Source organism: Penicillium concentricum, assembly GCF_028827145.1.
Source record: "Penicillium concentricum strain IBT 3081 chromosome Unknown utg000001l_segment0_segment0, whole genome shotgun sequence".
Classification (NCBI taxonomy): Eukaryota; Fungi; Ascomycota; class Eurotiomycetes; order Eurotiales; family Aspergillaceae; genus Penicillium; species Penicillium concentricum.
This window is the reverse complement of record NW_026622754.1, coordinates 8,196,031-8,214,442: the sequence shown is the minus strand read 5'-3', so window position 1 is coordinate 8,214,442 and position 18,412 is coordinate 8,196,031. Positions and strand designations below refer to the sequence as shown.

The following is an 18,412-nucleotide window of genomic DNA, read 5'->3' as shown; positions in this document are numbered from 1 at the left end:
CCTCTCCTCGTTCCAACGCCCTGAATTTTCAAATGCCAAACCGCATGGAGGTGGCAACTATAAACCAACCGAAAAGCACCGAAAAAAAGAACCCAGAATTGGAACATCCAGGAGATGAAGAGGAAAAGCCATTCAGTGTAGCACCGGTTGTGCAATTTGGTCAACGCCGTGACTCGTCTTCCCTGGTCGAGTTCCCCCTGTGTCATAGATTCTTGTCCCCTGCGGTTATCTCCCCATACGCGAAGAGCTTGATTCGGCTTTTATTGTTTTCTCTCCCTCCTTTACTACATTTGTTTTTATGTTACAGCTTATGCATGGTACTGTCTATTTCCATATAATATATGGGCCTCACGCGTAGTCCTATAGTCTGCGTAAATGTCCGTAAGGCTGTAAATATTTCATTGCTTTCAACCACTAGAGTATTAAAATTTCATATATCCATGTTCAACGTGGTTTATGGTGGCAAATTTATATACTCATTTCTGTAGACATAGAAAAAACCCCACAACTTCACACTCCACTCCACCAGGCCCCATCTCAACTATCGATTCAAGCTCAGTAGGCCCTCAATATAACGCCTAGCGTCCATGCCAAGCCCCTCAACCAGTTTTGACGGCGCCATATCCGCAGCACGGGACCCCGTCAATCCAGCGGATGAAGACGCACCGCCTAGATCACGGAAGAAGCGAGCGCCACTGCTGACACGGCCATGGTTTGCCGGGGATATGTAGTCACTCGCTTTGCGGACGAGGAAGGCCTCCTGGGGCGGGGGAGCAGGAGCTTGGGACTGACTTGGGGGAAGGAGTCATTATTGGTTATGGATGAGAGGGCAGCGGATGAAGAAGTGGTGGATAGCGCGGTTGGGGTTTGGGTTGTGTTGTGTGGGATGCGGACCCAGACGACCCACCATCCGCGCTGGGTTTTGCTTGTGCGTTCGAGCTCTTGTGGGCGGGAGCGCGTGTCTGTGTGTGTTGATAGGAGGCGGTGGTGGATTGCTAGGCTTTCAACACGGGACCAAGGTGGTTGGGCTGACGATGGGGAGGGGAAGGGAGAGGGGGATGGGGAGCGGGCTGGTGAGTTTGTTGGTTGGGTGGAGGATGAAGTGGTGCTCATGCTGGGGATGTTGGGGATGGAGGAGCGGATGGTTAGATTAGATGGGTCATAGACTAGGTCGTAAACTGGCTGGGTTCGAGTAGAGAAACGTTTATTGGGATCTGGGGAGGTATCAGACATGGCGATTCGGGAGGCTGCCGCTGTTGGGGATGTTGATGACAGAAGCGGTTTCTGGAGAGGACCAAGTTGGTGGTGCATGCTTGAGTATAGTGACGGGTATGACAATGCTGGTGTTTGAGGATCAATGAGGAATGTAAACATGAATGGTTGATGCTGGAATGGTGTATTAGTGAGTTGATTTGCATGGAATAATAAGAAAAGGACATACCACATATATCACAACTTGGAGCTTTGTCGGAGTAGTATCTGACCCATCTGCCAGGTGGACATGTAGAGTTCTATGCACTATCCGAGTCTTGGGTTTGCCGTTCTCGGATTCAGGTTCTGGGCTTCTCTCTTCTAAAGCATCCAATTTTTCTAGATCATCACGAGGCCCAAGAACGAAATGGCCCGAAGGGCTGTTCCTCGTGCTGTTTCGATGTTTTACGCCGACCTGAGGCGATTGTACAGCACCGGTGGGCTGATTTTTCGGGGTTGAGACGTTTGAATTGGATTCATCTCTCATTGGGGTGGAACTTTCAGACGGCGTAGATGTCGACTTTGGAGAGAAACCCCAAGAGGAACCATATCCTAGAGTGAGGTACTTCATGACCGCCTCTGTTGGAAATCCTGGAAGCTCGCTTTTTTGCTCCGTCCGAAGTGGTGATGCCTCATTTCTTGTTCCTGCTCGATTCTCCTCAACGACTTCTGGAACTGGCTGCGGTGCTGCCGTTATGAGCGGACGAGGTATACCTGGCTTAAAATCGCGATCTGGTGTGGAAGGCTGAGGGGCATCTTCTGAAATTTGCCTTCCGCGCTGCTTTCGTGGTTTACGGCGATGCAACGAGGTTGGGTCCCGCCCAACTCCATACGCAGCATCTCCAAAACGATAAATGCATTGCATCCAATGTGATACTTGCGCCAATGAGTGCCGAGAAAGAGCACCAACACCAGTAAATACCACACCATCGGATGGTCGAGGATCATTATCTGCCCCAAGCCATCGGTTTTGGTCATTTGACCCTGCTAAAGCGGGAGGCCCCTCTAACTGTGGGGACGGATCACCAAACCTGGAGACAACCAAGTCCACCAATCCGTCGGTTCTTGTCACGAAGTCTTCAAGTACTTCTCTTTCCCCACTGCCCCACTCTTCCTCCCCGACGCCGATCCCCAACTCTCCTCCCGCAGAGAGTTTGATGCCATTATAGATATCGACAATTGGGTTTCCGGTCAACAGAAGTTCCCAATTCCACGCAAAGTTCTCCCAGAAACGTTCAAGGAACAGACAAAATGTGGATCTGCCGGCTTGACGGAGGATGTCGTCCAATTTGAAGTCATGGTGCAGGAGGAATTCCGAATGGGCGCGACGTAATTGCTGGATTAGGAGAGGCGGCGGTCCCATCTCTCGCGACGAATAATGAAATGTCGGAGAGTCGGATGCTCCAGAGGATTTCTGGACAGGATCGGCAGGAATTCGAGTCAGGTCGATAGACTGGCTTAACATAAGCTGTGTGATCTGTGCCGTTATCTCAACCACTTACGGCAACGATCCACCAGTTCTTCTCTAACTCAAGTAGAACGACCCGCGATTTTTCTGTTTCAACATATTCCAGTGTCTTTCCAGCCGAGAAGTTACTGCAGATCAAGCACGATTAGATTACTTCATTTGCGGGGTCTGCGGGGACGCCTACCTAGCAAAGTTGACTATGCCCTGCGCCAGACCTATCTGGCGCAATCTGTCGTTCTCTTCATCTTCAAGGCATTTATTTGCTTCGCCTTCTGCCGTGGAGCCATCGACGCGCCGTGCATAGCTCGTTCTCGAAGTATAGAACACGATCTGGTCCGCTATCGTCTCGTCGGTAGGTCCGAGGGTCGGGTTGTAGATGGCAAGATATGAAAGTTGGGCTGGGATCACTGAATCATGATCGCTTTCAGACATTGCATCGTTGGATGGCGTCTGCAGGTCGTACCAGACAGGCAACAGCAGTAATGGTTGAAAGATAGATGCATCCGAAGTGGGATCCGGGGTGGATGTTGACATCACGTGGTTTATCGATAAGCTACTATGGAAGCTTCAACTTTCTCCTTGTCAACTTCTGGCACTTATTCACCAGAATCATGTGGATTATTCCAGGTCCAGGGAGCCTACGCCTTTGTAAGAGGCCGTCGGTCCTTCGAGGGCTTGTCTTCAGGTCATATGCTACCAAGACTTCCGATCCGCTCCGCATTCTCTTTTGCGGCTCTGATGAATTCAGTATCGCCCACTTGAAAGCTCTCCATGCTTATCATTTGAAACAGCCGGAGCGTATTTGCTCTATTGATGTCGTGTGTAGACCCGGAAAGAGGGTTGGGAGAGGACTGAAGCAAATTCGGGAAGGTTAGCTTCACTTTAATACGCTTCCTTGAATGGCTGCGTTTTCTAATTCAATTCCTCAGTTCCGCTTAAAGCAGCCGCATCTGCTCTCTCCCTTCCGATCCATGAGATTGATACTTTCACTGGATGGACGGTAATGCCAAACCTCAATCCAATTGGTATTTTCGCTGACTGTGTTAGCCGCCGACCTCCCCGAACGGTCACATAAACTTGGTGATTGCCGTATCATTCGGACTTTTTGTTCCGCCGCGCATATTGAATGGTGCCAAGTATGGAGGCTTGAATGTACATCCTTCGTTACTACCAAAGTATGTGATTATCATATGTTCAGGATCGAAGAGCAAGATAATTGACTTAATTGATTAGCTTCCGTGGCCCTGCACCGCTTCATCATACTCTTCTCGCTGGTCACACCACCACTGGTGTGACGGTCCAGACCTTGCATTCAAAACACTTTGATCACGGAGCGATATTATTACAAACGCCGGCTCCCGGGTTCAACATCCCCAATCCAGAATCCTGCACTGTCCCCGAGTTGGTAGATTTCGTCGCACCTAAAGGAGCGCAAATGCTCGTGGAAAGTATAGAAAAGGGACTATACGTTCCTCCCATTGAAAATGCCGGGGCTGAACACACAGGAGAGTTGAGGCACGCCCCCAAAATCATACCAGAGGACCGACACATCAATTGGGCAAACTGGACCTTGGCAGATATCAACAGACGTAACCGAGTGATTGGACCTCTCTGGAGCAAAGCCCTCTGCGCAGGCAATCCTGCAGATGGACCTCTGTCATTCCAACAGAAACGAGTTATCCTTACAGATATCGAGGAGGTTGACCCGCCTAAGGGATGTGGTTCGTTCTCAATCGTCCCAGGTCTACCGTTTACAAATGCTCCCCACCCTGTCGAGCCAAAGAAGTCACGGCAACTATACGTTTTTACTGTCGATGGCAAAGTTCTGCGTATCAACCGGATGAAAGTGGAAGGCGAACAAGACGCAGAGGGTCTGCGAGCAGCTATCAAAGCTCGCATGTTCGGAGATCGGGCATTTCAATATGACGGTCGGGAACTGACTCCCTTCCGCAACTCTCTTGTATAAGTATGGTGGGGGTCTGTGTACTATAATCTCTGTTCTGACCATGTATAATTCCTTTTCCTCACTTCTAACAGATCGCGAAGCCAGAATCTAAAAAGTTGTCAGTTTCAACCCATCTGGCTGGAGCTAAGACTCATACCAATTTGAACCGTTTGACCGGTTATAGAAGCATTCTTGGCCAATGTAACAAACATGTCCGCACAGTCTTCCACCTCGGGCTGTAGCCGGGTTAATTAGCATACAAAGGTCCTTTCAAAGGTTGGGGAGAGTAGAATTGCTTACCACTCGCTTAAGAGTTGTCGCATTTGCCCAGCTCTCGATTTTCTCGGCGGGGAAGCGTTGACCCTGGGATATTCTCAGTATTCATCAATGACAGCGTCGACCATGTGCTACTTACCCATTCAGTGAGCAACAGACCAGGAAGAATAGCATTGACGCGAACTTTCGCGCCTTGGCTACTAGCAAGGCACTTCATGAGATGGATAGCTGAGCGATACAGGTCAGTAACTAACTAGAGTGATTCATAGGAATGATAACATACATGCCGCTTTCGAGACAGCATAAGGCAAGCTGCTGCCACTTGCCTTGACGCCCTATAAAAGTCACCGCAATCAGTATTTTGACTATTCCATGGTAAAGACGGTTCAAGGCCATTTGGCATGTTTTAGTGCTTACCGCAATCGAGGCTGTGATGAGGAAAACACCACCTTCAGGGTTCGCATTGAACGTGGGTAACGCTGCCTTAAACAGGTAGAAGCTGCTCTTGACATTAACCGACCAGCACTAGTTCAATAGTCAGTCAAACCAAAACTTCCATCACGGAGGGGGCTTTCGGTACCTTATCCCAGTCATCGTCGTCCATGGCATCAAGATCGGCGAAATTGGTCATTTTTGTCCATCCCTTCTTACATATGAGCACTCTGTATCCCTCTTGGGATTGACGGTATAACTCACGGCATTAGAGATAATAATATCCAAGCCACCCAGCTTCTCGATTGTGCTTTTCACGGCGTTGATACAGTCATCTTTGACTCCGGCGTCCTGTTTCCAGATGCGAGATCATGTCAGTGAGTCGATTTTAGATTGGATTCGGGTGTCTTACGCCTTGGATAACCACTGCCTTTACACCATATTTGCTTGCAATGTCCGAGGCAAGGTTATCTGCAGCCTCCTTGTTGGACATATAGTTGATAGCAACATTACTTCCCTCAGATGCAAATTTCTCAGCTGAAAGAGCACCTAGCCCTCTGTTAAATGAGATTAGCTTCTCGAACAGAGCAATTCTCCAATTGAAGGAGGTTCCTACCGAGAGCCACCGGTGATCAAAACATTGCGACCCGACAAAGAGTAGGGCATGATAGGTAGAATTAAGCTGTGTTCATGAGACCAATAATTGCTTTAGAGAGAAGCGAGAGACAAAAGATTGAAATAAAAGGCCGAAGTGCCGAGGGATATGTCCGATGCGGGGTAGGGTCAACGTACTCCATATCTGATTGACATTTGATATTTGATAGGTTGAGCTTTGGAGAATCAGTGGAAGAGAAGAAGGCGGATTTAGGGCTATTCCAGCATAGACAACCACTTACATAGTCTTGGCCACTTTCCCTCTTTTCTCGGTGGTTGATGGACGATATTAGGAAGCAAATTGCTTTTATATAACACACTAGCTACCTATGGCCTATCTAGGTACATAGGTCAACACATTGATTCCAGGTACACGGACATCCTACATATGTACTTTGGCCTTGAGTCGTCTAGGTGGGAAAAGAAACCGAGCTGATAGTCTTCATATCTCGGTGATGATCAGGGTCTTCAAGCGGGCTACTGTAAGTAGCTTTTAGTGGCCCCATATCTTACACAACTATAAATACGATCCACATACTCCGTATAAAAGAGAAACTCGGAACCGGCCCTCTTATTTAGTGATTAGCTATTCGATGGTGAATACGAGCGCGGCTCGGTTTGAGCCCTTGGCACCTTGGCATTGGGGGCTTTTACGGTATAGATCCCCTATTATTCTCTTATAATAAGCCACAAAGCAGATGGTCAGTCCCTTTACAAAGTCTATGCACAACTTTATAAGTTTCTGTCATTTTCACATCATGTCCCTCTCTACTATTTCTTCTACTTACACTATGCGGGACAAATAACATGACCTGACGAACCAATACCCCGAATGAGAACTTGAACAACATAGAAATGTTCTTCCAACGAACGTTCTTAGGAGCCCTTCTCCTTCTTGCCATCCCAAGAGGGGTGCTATCACGCCGAGGCCACGACAGCGATATCGACAGTGACACTTCCAGCTCCAGCGACTCCACCAGCGACACCTCCAGCTCCAGCGACGATACAACCACCTCAACATCCTCAGGTAGTGGATATACCTGTCCAGGACCGCCCGAGCTAGATTATTACCTCATCGGACCAACTCACTACCAGACATACCAAGATACGTTCGAAGCCAGCGACTATGACGGAGTCTATTATATAGGCGAAGCAACCTTTAACTACAAGCTCGACGTACCACCCGTACCAACAACCACCTACTTCGTCTACACTCCTAAAGCGACATGTCCGGCTGGTTGGCAGTCTCTGCGGATGCGAGCCCTTGCATGGGTTGCGCCGAAGACGCCTGAACCCGCTGGACCAAAGAATCCCATTACCATCGCATTCCAGGCCTTGCCTAATGTCGCGGATTCGTACAGTAGATGCTCAAAGGTTGATCGTGTGGGCTTCAGTACGACGGTTGATTGGTCGAAGAGGAATACAACGGGCGATACTTCGTTCGAGGCGATAGACTCCGTGAAGTTGGATATTCGGCCTACGGCTGGAAATGATAATATGGTTGATTTTGATGGTGTTTATGATATTTCGGCTTGGAAGGACAGACCGAAGGACTTCAATGATCCGACTCTCTTTCAGCATGGCCAACTTCGGAGGGAGAGCTTAATTCTACCGGCGGGTACTTGCTCGGGTAGTAGTGGAAGGGAGAAACTTGACTTGGGATATCCTTCTGGGGCGATAATCAATGGGTCTTTGACTAATGAGACTATCCAGCTGAATGTTTCAGGGTTTGTGGTTGCGTGGTTTAGGGATGATAATGAGGAGCATGCGACGACGAATGTTACTTATAATATCGTGTTTACGGGTGCTTATGATGCTGCGAATTCTTCGCGACTTCTTGTTACTGGAGCGGCGAGCTCTAATGAGTCTCTTGTGAGCTTTCAGGCTCCGCCTGAAGGTTCAGGGACTGTCACCGGGGCTTCTTGGAAGTTGGCGGTGATTTCTTTGGTGGCTAGCATTGGGTTGGCGTTGGTGTGATTGATGTGGTTATATTGGACTGTTTGTATCTTACTATGTATGTAGCCTTCAAGTCATATGCAAGCTCTATATCTCATTACGGGAGCCTCCCCTCCATTCAAACTACATAGCGCCGATTTTAATGGTGGAATCACTTTCGGAAATAGAGATATGATTAGGGCTATTAAAAGATATGGGGCCGGGTTCTCCTTTGGGTATGTATGGATAGACTAAGAGTGAACTAAGTGCTCAATAATAGATACCTTCAATCGGTCTGTCACTGGGGTTGAAGACCTCACTGAGATTTACTTAGTGAGCTTGACTCTGTGGAGGAAATATGTAGTGTGACTTAGGTACTGTATGACATCAATGTATTCTACAACTATACCCACCATACCTGAAAAGTAGTCTACATAATTATTGGAACTTCTAGATTTGCATGCAATAGTCCAAGATCCCATAAGCTGTGACCGTAAATTATAGACTTTTTACATTGCAGAGCACGTCTAAATCTCTACATCAAGTGTGTATGGAGAGAGACTCAGTGCAGAACTAGATCCCACGTTGCTTGTCAATAGATTCATTTCTTACCTAAGTACCTACATGATGAGAACGTTTCTTCTTTTTTTTTTGGGATATCTGCAACAACAAGATCAAGCCGGTGTACATGCACGGCGCTTATATCACAAGCCATCCTGCATATTGGGTTTTCTTCATCCCCCACCAGGCCCGTCGGCCTGCCTGGGCAGGCCATTGAACGAGAAATCGGTCGGCCAGAGGCAACAGTAAAACACCAGAGGTACTGAGCGAGTTCACACGGGCCCACGATTCGATGTAAATAGTACGCAGCTTCGGTGCCGAAGCAAACGTGGAGATTGTTCGCAGACTCAGGCTTAAGGTAGTGCATTTGGCCAAGCATTGAATGAGACGGATGAGTTTTGCGCCTGCGACAACGCAGACTGCTGTAGCAGGACCATTTGTGAGGATCAAATCAGGGTAGGGTGAGCTGTATTCCTTTGGGAGCTTTTGATCCGGGTGAAGGCCACGAAGGACATTGAGACAAGCCCAGAAGCATTGAAGCGTAGAGAATGGCGCGGTGAGGTAGGATTGATGGACCCGTCGGGCACGTGGCACTGTGACAATGGTGTAGTTGTTATGAGTATAGCCCTGCAAATTCTGTACATGTTGTGCCTCAAAATCCTTGGCTTTGTCTGCGCTGAAGTTATCTCCGGAGCTCACGAGGTATGTCCGATACGTGTAGATTTGAGGGTCCAATTTCATGCGCTCGAGCATGTAGAGCATCTCAGCTGTATGGCCACCACTTCCAAGAACTACCAACAAATGGGCAGGAGATCCCCTTGGGCGACATTTGGAGGGAATGGTATTCTGGGAGATCGTGAGGGAGATGAGTAGAACCTAGGAGATGGACAAGTTAGATTGATTAAATGTCATGGGTAAGGGTACTCACGAGAAGAATGCTGGCCCCAAGTGTAATTGCCAGGGCAAAAGACCACAGGAGCAGGTCCCAGAAGGATAAAGAAGCAAGATAGAAGGGCATCTTGGACCGCTGTTGTCCAGTCTCAAGCGTTTTGTGAGACAACCCGAGGATTTTAGTGTATCATTATCATAAAGACTGAAGAACAATAGAAAGAGAACGAATAAAATGAATAGAATGAAAAAGAATGTCAATAACAATGGTAAGGCAATCAAGTGCAGTTCTGAGTGCAGATCGATAAAATTGGAGTCGCGGTACTCCATACACGTCCCCCGCACGTGCAAGCTCGACTAGTTTTATTTTCCCTTTGGCATCCGGAACCATCTCCCTTGTTTACATCAACGTTTTCACTTGCTTTTTTTTTCCCATGCTACTATGTCATGGCTTCTCTATTTTCTAAGCGTTTGACCTGCTTTTATTGCGGGAAGCGGTCCGCTCGCTCTCATCGCGGACTTGTTCGCAATTTCCACTGTGAACATTGTGAGGCTGATAACTTCTTCGACGAGGTAGGTTCATTTTTCCCTGGAACCTACTCGAATTATATTAACTGTCGTTCTCTATAAAGAAAGGAGAAATCACAGACCCACCATCTGTGGTCACTAACGCCGAAGTCTACGCGCCTGGCGCATCAGACTTGCCCTTCGAATCGACTGACTTCGGTGGATCCCAGGCATTTTGCGCCAAATGTACTCGGAATCAGCATTTATTCACAAGCTCACTGGCTTCCTACTTTCCTCCCTCAGACGATCCTACCGATGCCGAATACGAACGCGGGTATGAGCAGTTCCGCAGAAGTCTGGAGGACCGATACCCCCAAGTTTGCGAGTCGTGCGAGCCTATCGTGAAATCTCGCATCAGAAAAGCTGGCTACGAGGCGAAATCAGATCACCTCAGGCGCATGATGGATCAAAGTCGAGCAAACCGAGAATCACGACAGGCGAGGAACCGGAGCTGGAGAAGCTTGCTTCTCTTTGTGGGTGCAGTTGCATATTGGGCTAGTATTGCTGGTCAACTAGCGTGGAACTTGATCAGTGTAGCCACCCTCTCCCAGGTCTCGCAAGATTTCGATTATTTACCCGACACCGAACGACCTCCAATGACGTCCAACTCTGTGATCTCGTGCGTCGACCAGTCTATTCGTTTCAAGCGCATTCCCAGCCAATGTTCGCCTGATCTAGCACCAACTGCCGGTCTGGCATTGATCGCAGGTGCACTTTCGCTCTGGTGGAACCCAAAGCTCCGCATGAAGATAGACGGAATGCCCGGTAAATTCCGCGGTCTTGCAGAGTACTACGAAGCCCAACTCATCATCATGGTGGTACGATGTGTTTTCTGGGCAGTGGTCAAGGATCCGTCTGCCAGTGGGCTAGAACCCAAATTGATTCCGGCCTTCCATGCCTTGATGATCGTTTTCACTATTCTGGTAAGTATTGTCTTTCCCCTCGAACTTTCCATGCGCTAACCATAGTAGTCGGTTTTGTTCTCTCGATATGTTGTCAGCTACTCTAGTCGTCCACTTGTCAATTGGTCTGATAACAGCTGGGAAACCCAATTCGAATCTTCTCAGGCTTCTTCTTCTGCACTTCCTGAATCACCTGTGTCGACTCCCATCACAAGATCTGGCGGAACAGCAAAAGCGAACATTGGTGGATTACAACAGCGCTTTCCGATTGACAAATTGGCTCAGCCTCAATCACGGTCACCCATTGAACAGTCTCTTACGTTAACCTCCAACCTTACGGATAACGATGGCATGGACTGGTCCCCTTCTATTACTCATAACCTCCGACCGACTGTGACACGGCGAGATCAGCCGTCTGTGCTCGACGGTCCTCATCCATTTCAGGGGCAGATCCCAGCAGCCCCAATTCCTCCTGCGTGGAAGCTTCGCACTCAGACTTCGACAAAACCTATCGAGCAAGTGATTCAGCCTAATCCGTTCCACCGCAGTTCTGCGCAACCACAAGGCCAATGGCAACAAAGGCAGGTCGGTGCTGAACCTGTGTTCAAGGACCCAAAATTCTTTCCTCCTCGTGATCACGATACATCTACTGGGCTGGAAACACTGTTTGACCGTGCCTTTAATTTTCAGTCCGATTCTGCCCAAGGACCTGGCTGGTCTCAGCAGCCCCGGAACCAGGGCTCTACACATCTCGATGAGACGCAAAGTCATCTCTTTTATGGATGTCTACGACTAGGTCTGCTAGTCAGTTTCATCAGCGCCTGGACTATCTCTCAGAATCACCAGGTCTTGATCCCAGGAAATTACGTGGAGATCGCTGCCCTAGGTGCGGCAAGCCTTGTTGCGGGGTTTGCTTTGATCACCATGGTGAAAAGGCCTCTTATGCAATGGAATGGCATGGAGATTCTGATTTCTATCACCGAACTTGGCGTCGCTGTTCACATGGGGGCACATTTGCCCACAGTTTCGCTTAATCGGGACTACTTCGATCGCTACGGCAAACTGCTCCTGGTTTTCATGGCGGCACAGGAAACTATGAATGTATTCTCCTTCTACAATAAGGCCAGGTTAGAAAGCCGCCAGCACTCAGGATCTGTATCACCACAGCCGCAGCCACAATCCCCACACCAGAGCCAATCGGGTGCTCTTGACTGGCCCACAAGGCAATCTTCATCCATGTCTACACCTGAGCCTCGAGTCAGCAGTCCCCCTGTGCACCGATCATTTGAGTCACAACCATCTGCTCCTCCACTTTCATTTGGCGATACCGAAGCGGCCTCTAGTTTCTCTTCGGCATTACCTTCCGTGCCACAATATGGGCTCACCTCGTCTCAAACTGCCCAGTCGTTCCCCGCTGGCAATCAGAACGGTTTCAACCAAAACAGAAACCCACATAGTTTTACCATGGAATCTCTAAAGCAAATCGACCCCGTGTCTGATTATGAGCGAGACTCAGATACTGAAACTATAGCCACAACTACAACTGCCGCCACAAATTTCACTAACCGCAACATTCGGTATGGGAATAATGCAGGTCTGGGTTCCAACCCCTTTTACTCACCCCGGCGGACTGGTCTTGGATCAGGCATCGGTGGCTTGAGTTTGGATGATGATCCTACTCCCCGCCGCATGACTCGTAGCCAGACCCAGCATGGGCTGCTTGGTCGCCGTCCAACCAACTACGTCCGATGATTTTGTGTGTTTTCTTTCGCATTCATTTTCCCGTTCTTTTTCAAAGTTATCATTCTGTTTTTTGGGGTGTTATACCACCGGCCATTCTATGCCCCCTATCTGTTGCTGATCAGGTGGTTTTCTGTCAGTTCATTGACAAACCGAGCCCTATCGTGGCTTTCAGACTGGATGGGCCCTCATCACGGCGTTGATAGATTGACCCAGTCGGTCTCTTTCCTTTTTTTTTTTCTTTTGCTTTCGGTCTCCCGGTTTGATTCAAGCGAATGTCATGGGTTCATAGCGCAGGCGAATATTTCTTTGTTCTATATTGTCAGTTTTGGCGGCATTCCGAGGGGGACCGCTGTACATATCTTTCGAGAGGGTTGGACTACCCGGGTACTTTGATGATATCCATGAAATTACGATGACAGATGTGAATACTCTTTGAAACTAAAATATTGATTAAAATTTGATCGCTTCCAACATTGACATTCCACATAGACCTAAACTAGTAAAATGCTACTCGTTCACCCTCTCAACATGCACTTGGGACGCCTTGTCCCCTCTATCGCCAACAGAGGCTCGCTCCGCGTCGGCATTCTTATGCTCAAGCAGCTGCGTAACGCCGAAGAGCTCATCCATCTTCTCAAGGGACAAGCCTATGCAATCCACAGTCAGCAAAAAGACACCCTACTATCAGAGGACTCGACTCACCCTTTGTCTCTGGGATAAAGAACCACACAAAGACACACATCGAGAAACAGAAGCACGAGAAGATAAGATACGTTCTGCACCGCCCAAAGTCAGCAAACTCATAATACAAATCACCCACTAGCCAAACTCACCCATAACCATTAGCACCAACAGTAGCCAACATATTCGGCACAGCCCTGGCAACAACAAAGTTAAACAGCCACTGTGTAGCAGCCCCAAAAGAAACATTCAGTGAGCGCAGCCTGGCAGTCGGAATTTCGGAGACGTAAATCCAGCAGACGGGTCCCCAGCCGAATTGGAAGAATGCCGCAAACAAGAAAATGCACACCAGCGCAAAGTACCCGGCTGGGATGACGGGTGCGCCCTCAACTGGCGGCGCAATGCGCACGTAAAGTCCGATATACATCATTGCCAAGCCCTGCGCGATGGAGGTCCATAGGAGCGAGCGACGTCGGCCTAGCGAGTCCGCTACGAAGATCAGGAACACGCCACAGCTGACCATCTTTACGATTCCGTAGACGCCAGTTGCGAAGAGGTTGGTTGCGTTGCCGGTTACGCCAAGCTAGAGATGAGTGTAGTTAGCATCTGATTATGATTTCGCTCTGGGGGCTTAAAGATAGAAGTGCGCGCTCACGTTTTGGACTGTGACTTGTTAGATGGATGATTTCTCAATGGTATATCGGGGGTGGGAGCAACATACAGATTTGGGGCGCATAATAGTTAATCGCATTAGTTCCAGTCATCTGTTGGCAAATCATCAAGACGATAGAGATAATCGCGCGCTTGCGATTACCCGGAATGAGCCACATCTCTTTCATCAAGTCCCAGAAGCCGGATCCAGCGACAAGTGCGCGCTCCTGTTCCAATTGGGCGGCGATGGCCGCGAACTCTTCTTCCACGTATGGGTGGTCAGAGGGCAAATTGCGCACCTTGGAGAGAGTCGCACGGGCTTCTTCCCACCGGTCTTGCTTGGCCAACCAGCGGGGAGACTCGTTGCACATCAACATACCAAAGAATAGAAGCACGGCGGGGAGACCTTGCATCGCCAGTGGAACGAGGTACATTGCGGGGCCCTCGATATTGAGCAGCGCTCCGTAGTTGATCCAGAATGCGAGCATAATGCCCATTGTAATGAAGAGTTGGTATAGACCCGTTAGACCACCACGGATTGCACGTGGCGCATTCTCGGCGACGTAGAGGGGGTTTATCATAGATGCGGCGCCGACTCCGAAGCCAGTTATTAGTCTATAAGTTTGGGCGTTAGCCTGAAATGGTAGGTAAAGGACTAGATATAGGAATGTCTGTCATACCGTCCGATATACATGACTTCGATGTGACCGCTGGCGGCGGTTTGCATGAAAATCCCTAGTACAGCCACCACCGCTGCGCCGATTAGGGCCAATCGTCTACCCCATTTCTCGGCTATCGGTGAGGCAACTAGAGCTCCAAAGAAGCATCCTGCTTGGAGGGTGGATACGATATTGGCCGATAGATTTGCTGCTGCCACTTTGGAGATATTCTCCAGGCCGTATGTCCTACATCAATGACACTGGTCAGAATAGCTCGACGCAGGGAATAGATCGAAAAGAAACCCACTTCTTGAATCCTGGCATAGTTAGAACTCCGCCAATAATACCGGAGTCCATGCCAAAAAGCATTCCGCCGAAACAGGCCTGGGAAGAATTAGTCACGTAATTGTAGCATAATTGTCATTGCCATCGCCAAGGAGAAACTAACAGAACAAGCAAGCATAAAGACCCTCCACCCGTAGATCTCCTTCGGATCCTCTTTCATCGCCTCATTGTGAACGATCTTCTTTAAAAGCCACGACATCTTAGGTAGTAGTCAAAAGAGTTAAGCAAGATGATCGCAGTGACTCCAGTCAAGGAGGGGAGTGGCTAGTTTAAAAGTAATTCTCTGAGACCAGCTCACAAACGAAGCTAAACTATAGATGCCGTCGGCTATTGATATATGTATGAAGGAAGGAAAAAATACTACGACCTCAAGCCTATGAGAGGTTTAATTGCAAGCCCAGTTGTCTTGGCTGGCCACCAAGTGGCCTATGGGAAAAAAGCAGGGACACCAAACAAGGCGAGCAGAGATAGAGGAAAACATCCACGAATCCGAAGCAAGGGCAACACGGGCTGTGAGAATCTAATACTGCTCACATGTCTAGGATGTTTGGGGGGTTGGTGCAAGGGTCCAAGGGTCCAAGAGTACAATACACGGCTGATTCACGTGCAGCTCTCAGATAGGCGGGAGGCGTGTGGGGGTAAAATTACACGGTAGCAGATATGGGCTGATTTCCCGAGTATCGTGTGAGTCTTTAAGGTAAATATACGAGAATAGAGGTATCTTTAGCCGATAAAGAGAGAGTGTGTGTGTGAGGAGAACCTTGCAAGTTCGAGAAATCGGCTGTTGATCTTACCCCGGACTGCGGGGAAACCCCAAACTAGGGCTAATCCCAATCTAGTAAAACCTTCCATAATAGGATAAGCGTCCAGTTCCTTGTAACCTTACATTGTATGTTGCATAAAATGAACTCTAATCTATACTCTCCATTCTCTTCTGTAGCCACTCTGGAATAACTGGCTTCTTCTCCCAAGCTGCCTTCCAATCTCGTTGATGGTCTGGCACAGCACAAACTGCCGAAACGAACCAGCAGTCCTGCCCAGCTGCCAAGTCCACCGAAAGCGACGGCAATAGCGTGCGTCCGTGAATGATATTAGAATTCGGGTCAGCCAAGACAATCCGACCAGACCGTTCAATAGCCGAGTGGAGCTCGACAATGCCAACAGCTCCAGCCGATGAAACCACGAGTCCACTCCGGCTGTCATGCATTGTCCCCTCAGAATCATCCCCAGTCATAGGCCCCAAGGTACGGCCATTATCGCTGCGGCATCCGTAAATAGCAAAGGCACCTTCGGAGGTTTGCAAAGCCCGACCGGTGCGCACATGATGAGCGCGCATGTGCCAGTTCTCATTTTCCTCCGTCGGCGGGATGAGAATGGTCTCTATATCAACATCTGACCACGGTTTCCAACCAGACACGAGAATAGGGTGGCCATTGGGCTCGGGTTCCTCGAAACGCGCATCGAGCGCCAGCCGTCTGGTCTGCCAGATATCGCCGCCGTCGTCTGATAATGCAAGCATGCTGTCTGGAGCGTGCTGCTCCAGCTGGTAACCACCCGTCGGCACCGAGTATCCAAAGGCAGAACTGTATGCAAACTTGCCATACTTGGCCTGTGTCGCTTTGAGGGGATAGTGACATGCTTGGCCAGATGACAACAGGAACGAGTGTCCACCACGACGGATGGCAATATGCTTGGGGTATTTCAGGGCCACCACTTCGGGCAAAGAGGAACTTGGGTAGGGCTCCTCTTCCGCAGACCAGAAGGGATGCGCCTCCGGTAGTGCCAGTGGTGTGAACGAGAGACAGCACCAATACGGTGACCCGGGGGAATTGTAATTCTCCGTCAGGTACATGTTAGCGTACGAGTAGCCGAGACTCAAGGTGCCATCGTTGTTGAACATGTCATCCTGCGTAGACCACCACCGGAAATGGCGAAGGATAATTCCCCTCACCACGCCCCAGGTCAGTGGTTCCGGTAGTTCGACATCTGCGAAGCCTAATGCACCCCAGAATCCAACCATAGCAAATCGATAGGTCATAGACCGTCCGAATGGGATGGCACTGCCTAGTTGATAGTGGTTCTAGTCAGGACCAAGTCACATCCTAAAAGAAGAGAATCATATCAGACTCGCCAGAGACATACCGTTAGGATCAAAGTAATGCACAAAATCCTGAGCATACTCCCGTGCCCGTTGACGATAGCGCTCGGCACGCTCGGGATCAAAGTCACCCGCCAGCTTCGAATAAAGAAGCTGCAAGAACTGAATGGCAAATGATCCAGAGTAGTAATCCATCTGATGATGACTCTTAGGTCCATCATTGCTCCATCCTCCGCCAACATGGAAGGTATCCAAATGGTCCATGTCAGCCTCAATACGAGACAAAGAGTACTCGGCGCCATTCTTTCTGAGACCCAAGTTTGCGAAGACACGGAACCAAAGCCTACAATCGTCCCAACCATAATTAGCCGACCCATTTAATACACACCAACAAACGCCCATCCTGGGCAGACCAAGTCATAACATACCAATTCGTATTCGGCATCTCACGCGCATTAATACTCGCCAACCAACTACCAACATTCCCCCTCTGCTTCTCCGTCAATGGATCCCAAAAGACATGAGGCGCAACAGCGAGCGCAAACCCAATTGGACACATCTCCACCATGCGCTGATCCATATCCTCGATATGGCCCCAGAACTCCGGGTGTTCAGGATCAGTCCCATTAATAATTCCCTGACGCCAGCGCTCAGCCTCGGGGTATTCATATCCACCGCCCAGCAGCGAGGCTAGACCCCATAGCGGACGGGCGTATCCCTCGATCTGGGCGCCGCCTTCATCGAATCGTGTCGTCGACGTGCCTACTTTGACGCGTGTGCCACCTGCTGTAAAGAGTGGTACTAGCGGGTCGAGAATGGCACGGCATGCTTCTTGGAAATCAGATCTAGTGCGGAAGGGGGATTTGCTGAAAGCCTGTGAGGGGGTGCGGCCGTTAGCGTGGATAGACATCTTATGTCTGTAGGCCTGGAATTTATGAGTTTGCGCTGTTATGGTAGCTTTGGGTTGTTGATAGGGTGGTTGTGTGTTTTATAAAGATTGGCATTGGGTTAATCGTCCATTATGAGTTGTTTAATAGGCAGTTCATACAGGGGTCCGCGTATCAATGCTGACATATAGTAATACCTGGGACCATTTTGGTGCGAATGGGGACTCGCTGAGAATGCCGATTCAGCCAGTTAGATCCGTGCATATTGCTGGGGGAAGAATGGGGGTTCCTGGGGATGGCGTGGGGTTTGGATTTAGCCGGTCGACGTAACGTGGGGAGATCGGCAGTGACGAGAGACTAGTCTGTTCGAAATAGGCTGTGAGCATCTGATAAGTGGGGAAATTATCGTCCACCAATGAAGGATACAGGCAAAGCAGCCAATAATGTGGCTCTTGTCATATAGGATATC

At 49.2% G+C, this 18,412-nt stretch overlaps 8 protein-coding genes across 8 annotated transcripts; 3 read left to right on the top strand and 5 right to left on the bottom strand.

Annotated features, from left to right (window-relative positions):
• Positions 1–541: 541 nt before the first annotated feature.
• On the bottom strand, positions 542–3,253 carry N7517_003167 (uncharacterized protein; the record flags this gene model as incomplete). Its single annotated transcript, XM_056720897.1, has 5 exons — positions 542–791; positions 908–1,386; positions 1,442–2,704; positions 2,754–2,847; positions 2,904–3,253. The coding sequence occupies 5 exons, from the start codon at positions 3,251–3,253 to the stop codon at positions 542–544; spliced, it is 2,436 nt and encodes an 811-aa protein (XP_056585032.1).
• N7517_003166 (methionyl-tRNA formyltransferase) lies at positions 3,217–4,685 on the top strand (the record flags this gene model as incomplete). The annotated part of the gene is made up of 4 exons (XM_056720896.1): positions 3,217–3,589; positions 3,649–3,719; positions 3,767–3,894; positions 3,953–4,685. The coding sequence occupies 4 exons, from the start codon at positions 3,217–3,219 to the stop codon at positions 4,683–4,685; spliced, it is 1,305 nt and encodes a 434-aa protein (XP_056585031.1).
• Positions 4,686–4,749: 64 nt separating this feature from the next.
• N7517_003165 (SDR family NAD(P)-dependent oxidoreductase) lies at positions 4,750–6,038 on the bottom strand (the record flags this gene model as incomplete). Its single annotated transcript, XM_056720895.1, has 10 exons — positions 4,750–4,772; positions 4,822–4,900; positions 4,965–5,027; positions 5,080–5,168; positions 5,224–5,275; positions 5,358–5,465; positions 5,521–5,583; positions 5,637–5,723; positions 5,785–5,929; positions 5,989–6,038. 10 exons carry the CDS (start codon positions 6,036–6,038, stop codon positions 4,750–4,752), a joined length of 759 nt encoding a protein of 252 aa, XP_056585030.1.
• An 843-nt stretch (positions 6,039–6,881) lies between these two features.
• On the top strand, positions 6,882–8,003 carry N7517_003164 (uncharacterized protein; the record flags this gene model as incomplete). Its single annotated transcript, XM_056720894.1, has 1 exon — positions 6,882–8,003. The coding sequence occupies one exon, from the start codon at positions 6,882–6,884 to the stop codon at positions 8,001–8,003; it is 1,122 nt and encodes a 373-aa protein (XP_056585029.1).
• A 657-nt stretch (positions 8,004–8,660) lies between these two features.
• On the bottom strand, positions 8,661–9,540 carry N7517_003163 (glycosyltransferase family protein; the record flags this gene model as incomplete). Its single annotated transcript, XM_056720893.1, has 2 exons — positions 8,661–9,398; positions 9,451–9,540. 2 exons carry the CDS (start codon positions 9,538–9,540, stop codon positions 8,661–8,663), a joined length of 828 nt encoding a protein of 275 aa, XP_056585028.1.
• A 317-nt stretch (positions 9,541–9,857) lies between these two features.
• Positions 9,858–12,631, top strand: N7517_003162 (uncharacterized protein; the record flags this gene model as incomplete). The annotated part of the gene is made up of 3 exons (XM_056720892.1): positions 9,858–9,983; positions 10,043–10,900; positions 10,949–12,631. The coding sequence occupies 3 exons, from the start codon at positions 9,858–9,860 to the stop codon at positions 12,629–12,631; spliced, it is 2,667 nt and encodes an 888-aa protein (XP_056585027.1).
• Positions 12,632–13,129: 498 nt separating this feature from the next.
• Positions 13,130–15,157, bottom strand: N7517_003161 (sugar porter family MFS transporter; the record flags this gene model as incomplete). The annotated part of the gene is made up of 8 exons (XM_056720891.1): positions 13,130–13,269; positions 13,325–13,398; positions 13,456–13,886; positions 13,959–13,966; positions 14,025–14,569; positions 14,635–14,859; positions 14,921–14,997; positions 15,062–15,157. The coding sequence occupies 8 exons, from the start codon at positions 15,155–15,157 to the stop codon at positions 13,130–13,132; spliced, it is 1,596 nt and encodes a 531-aa protein (XP_056585026.1).
• Positions 15,158–15,868: 711 nt separating this feature from the next.
• Positions 15,869–17,966, bottom strand: N7517_003160 (glycoside hydrolase family 154 protein; the record flags this gene model as incomplete). Its single annotated transcript, XM_056720890.1, has 3 exons — positions 15,869–17,022; positions 17,101–17,399; positions 17,485–17,966. The coding sequence occupies 3 exons, from the start codon at positions 17,964–17,966 to the stop codon at positions 15,869–15,871; spliced, it is 1,935 nt and encodes a 644-aa protein (XP_056585025.1).
• Positions 17,967–18,412: the final 446 nt, after the last annotated feature.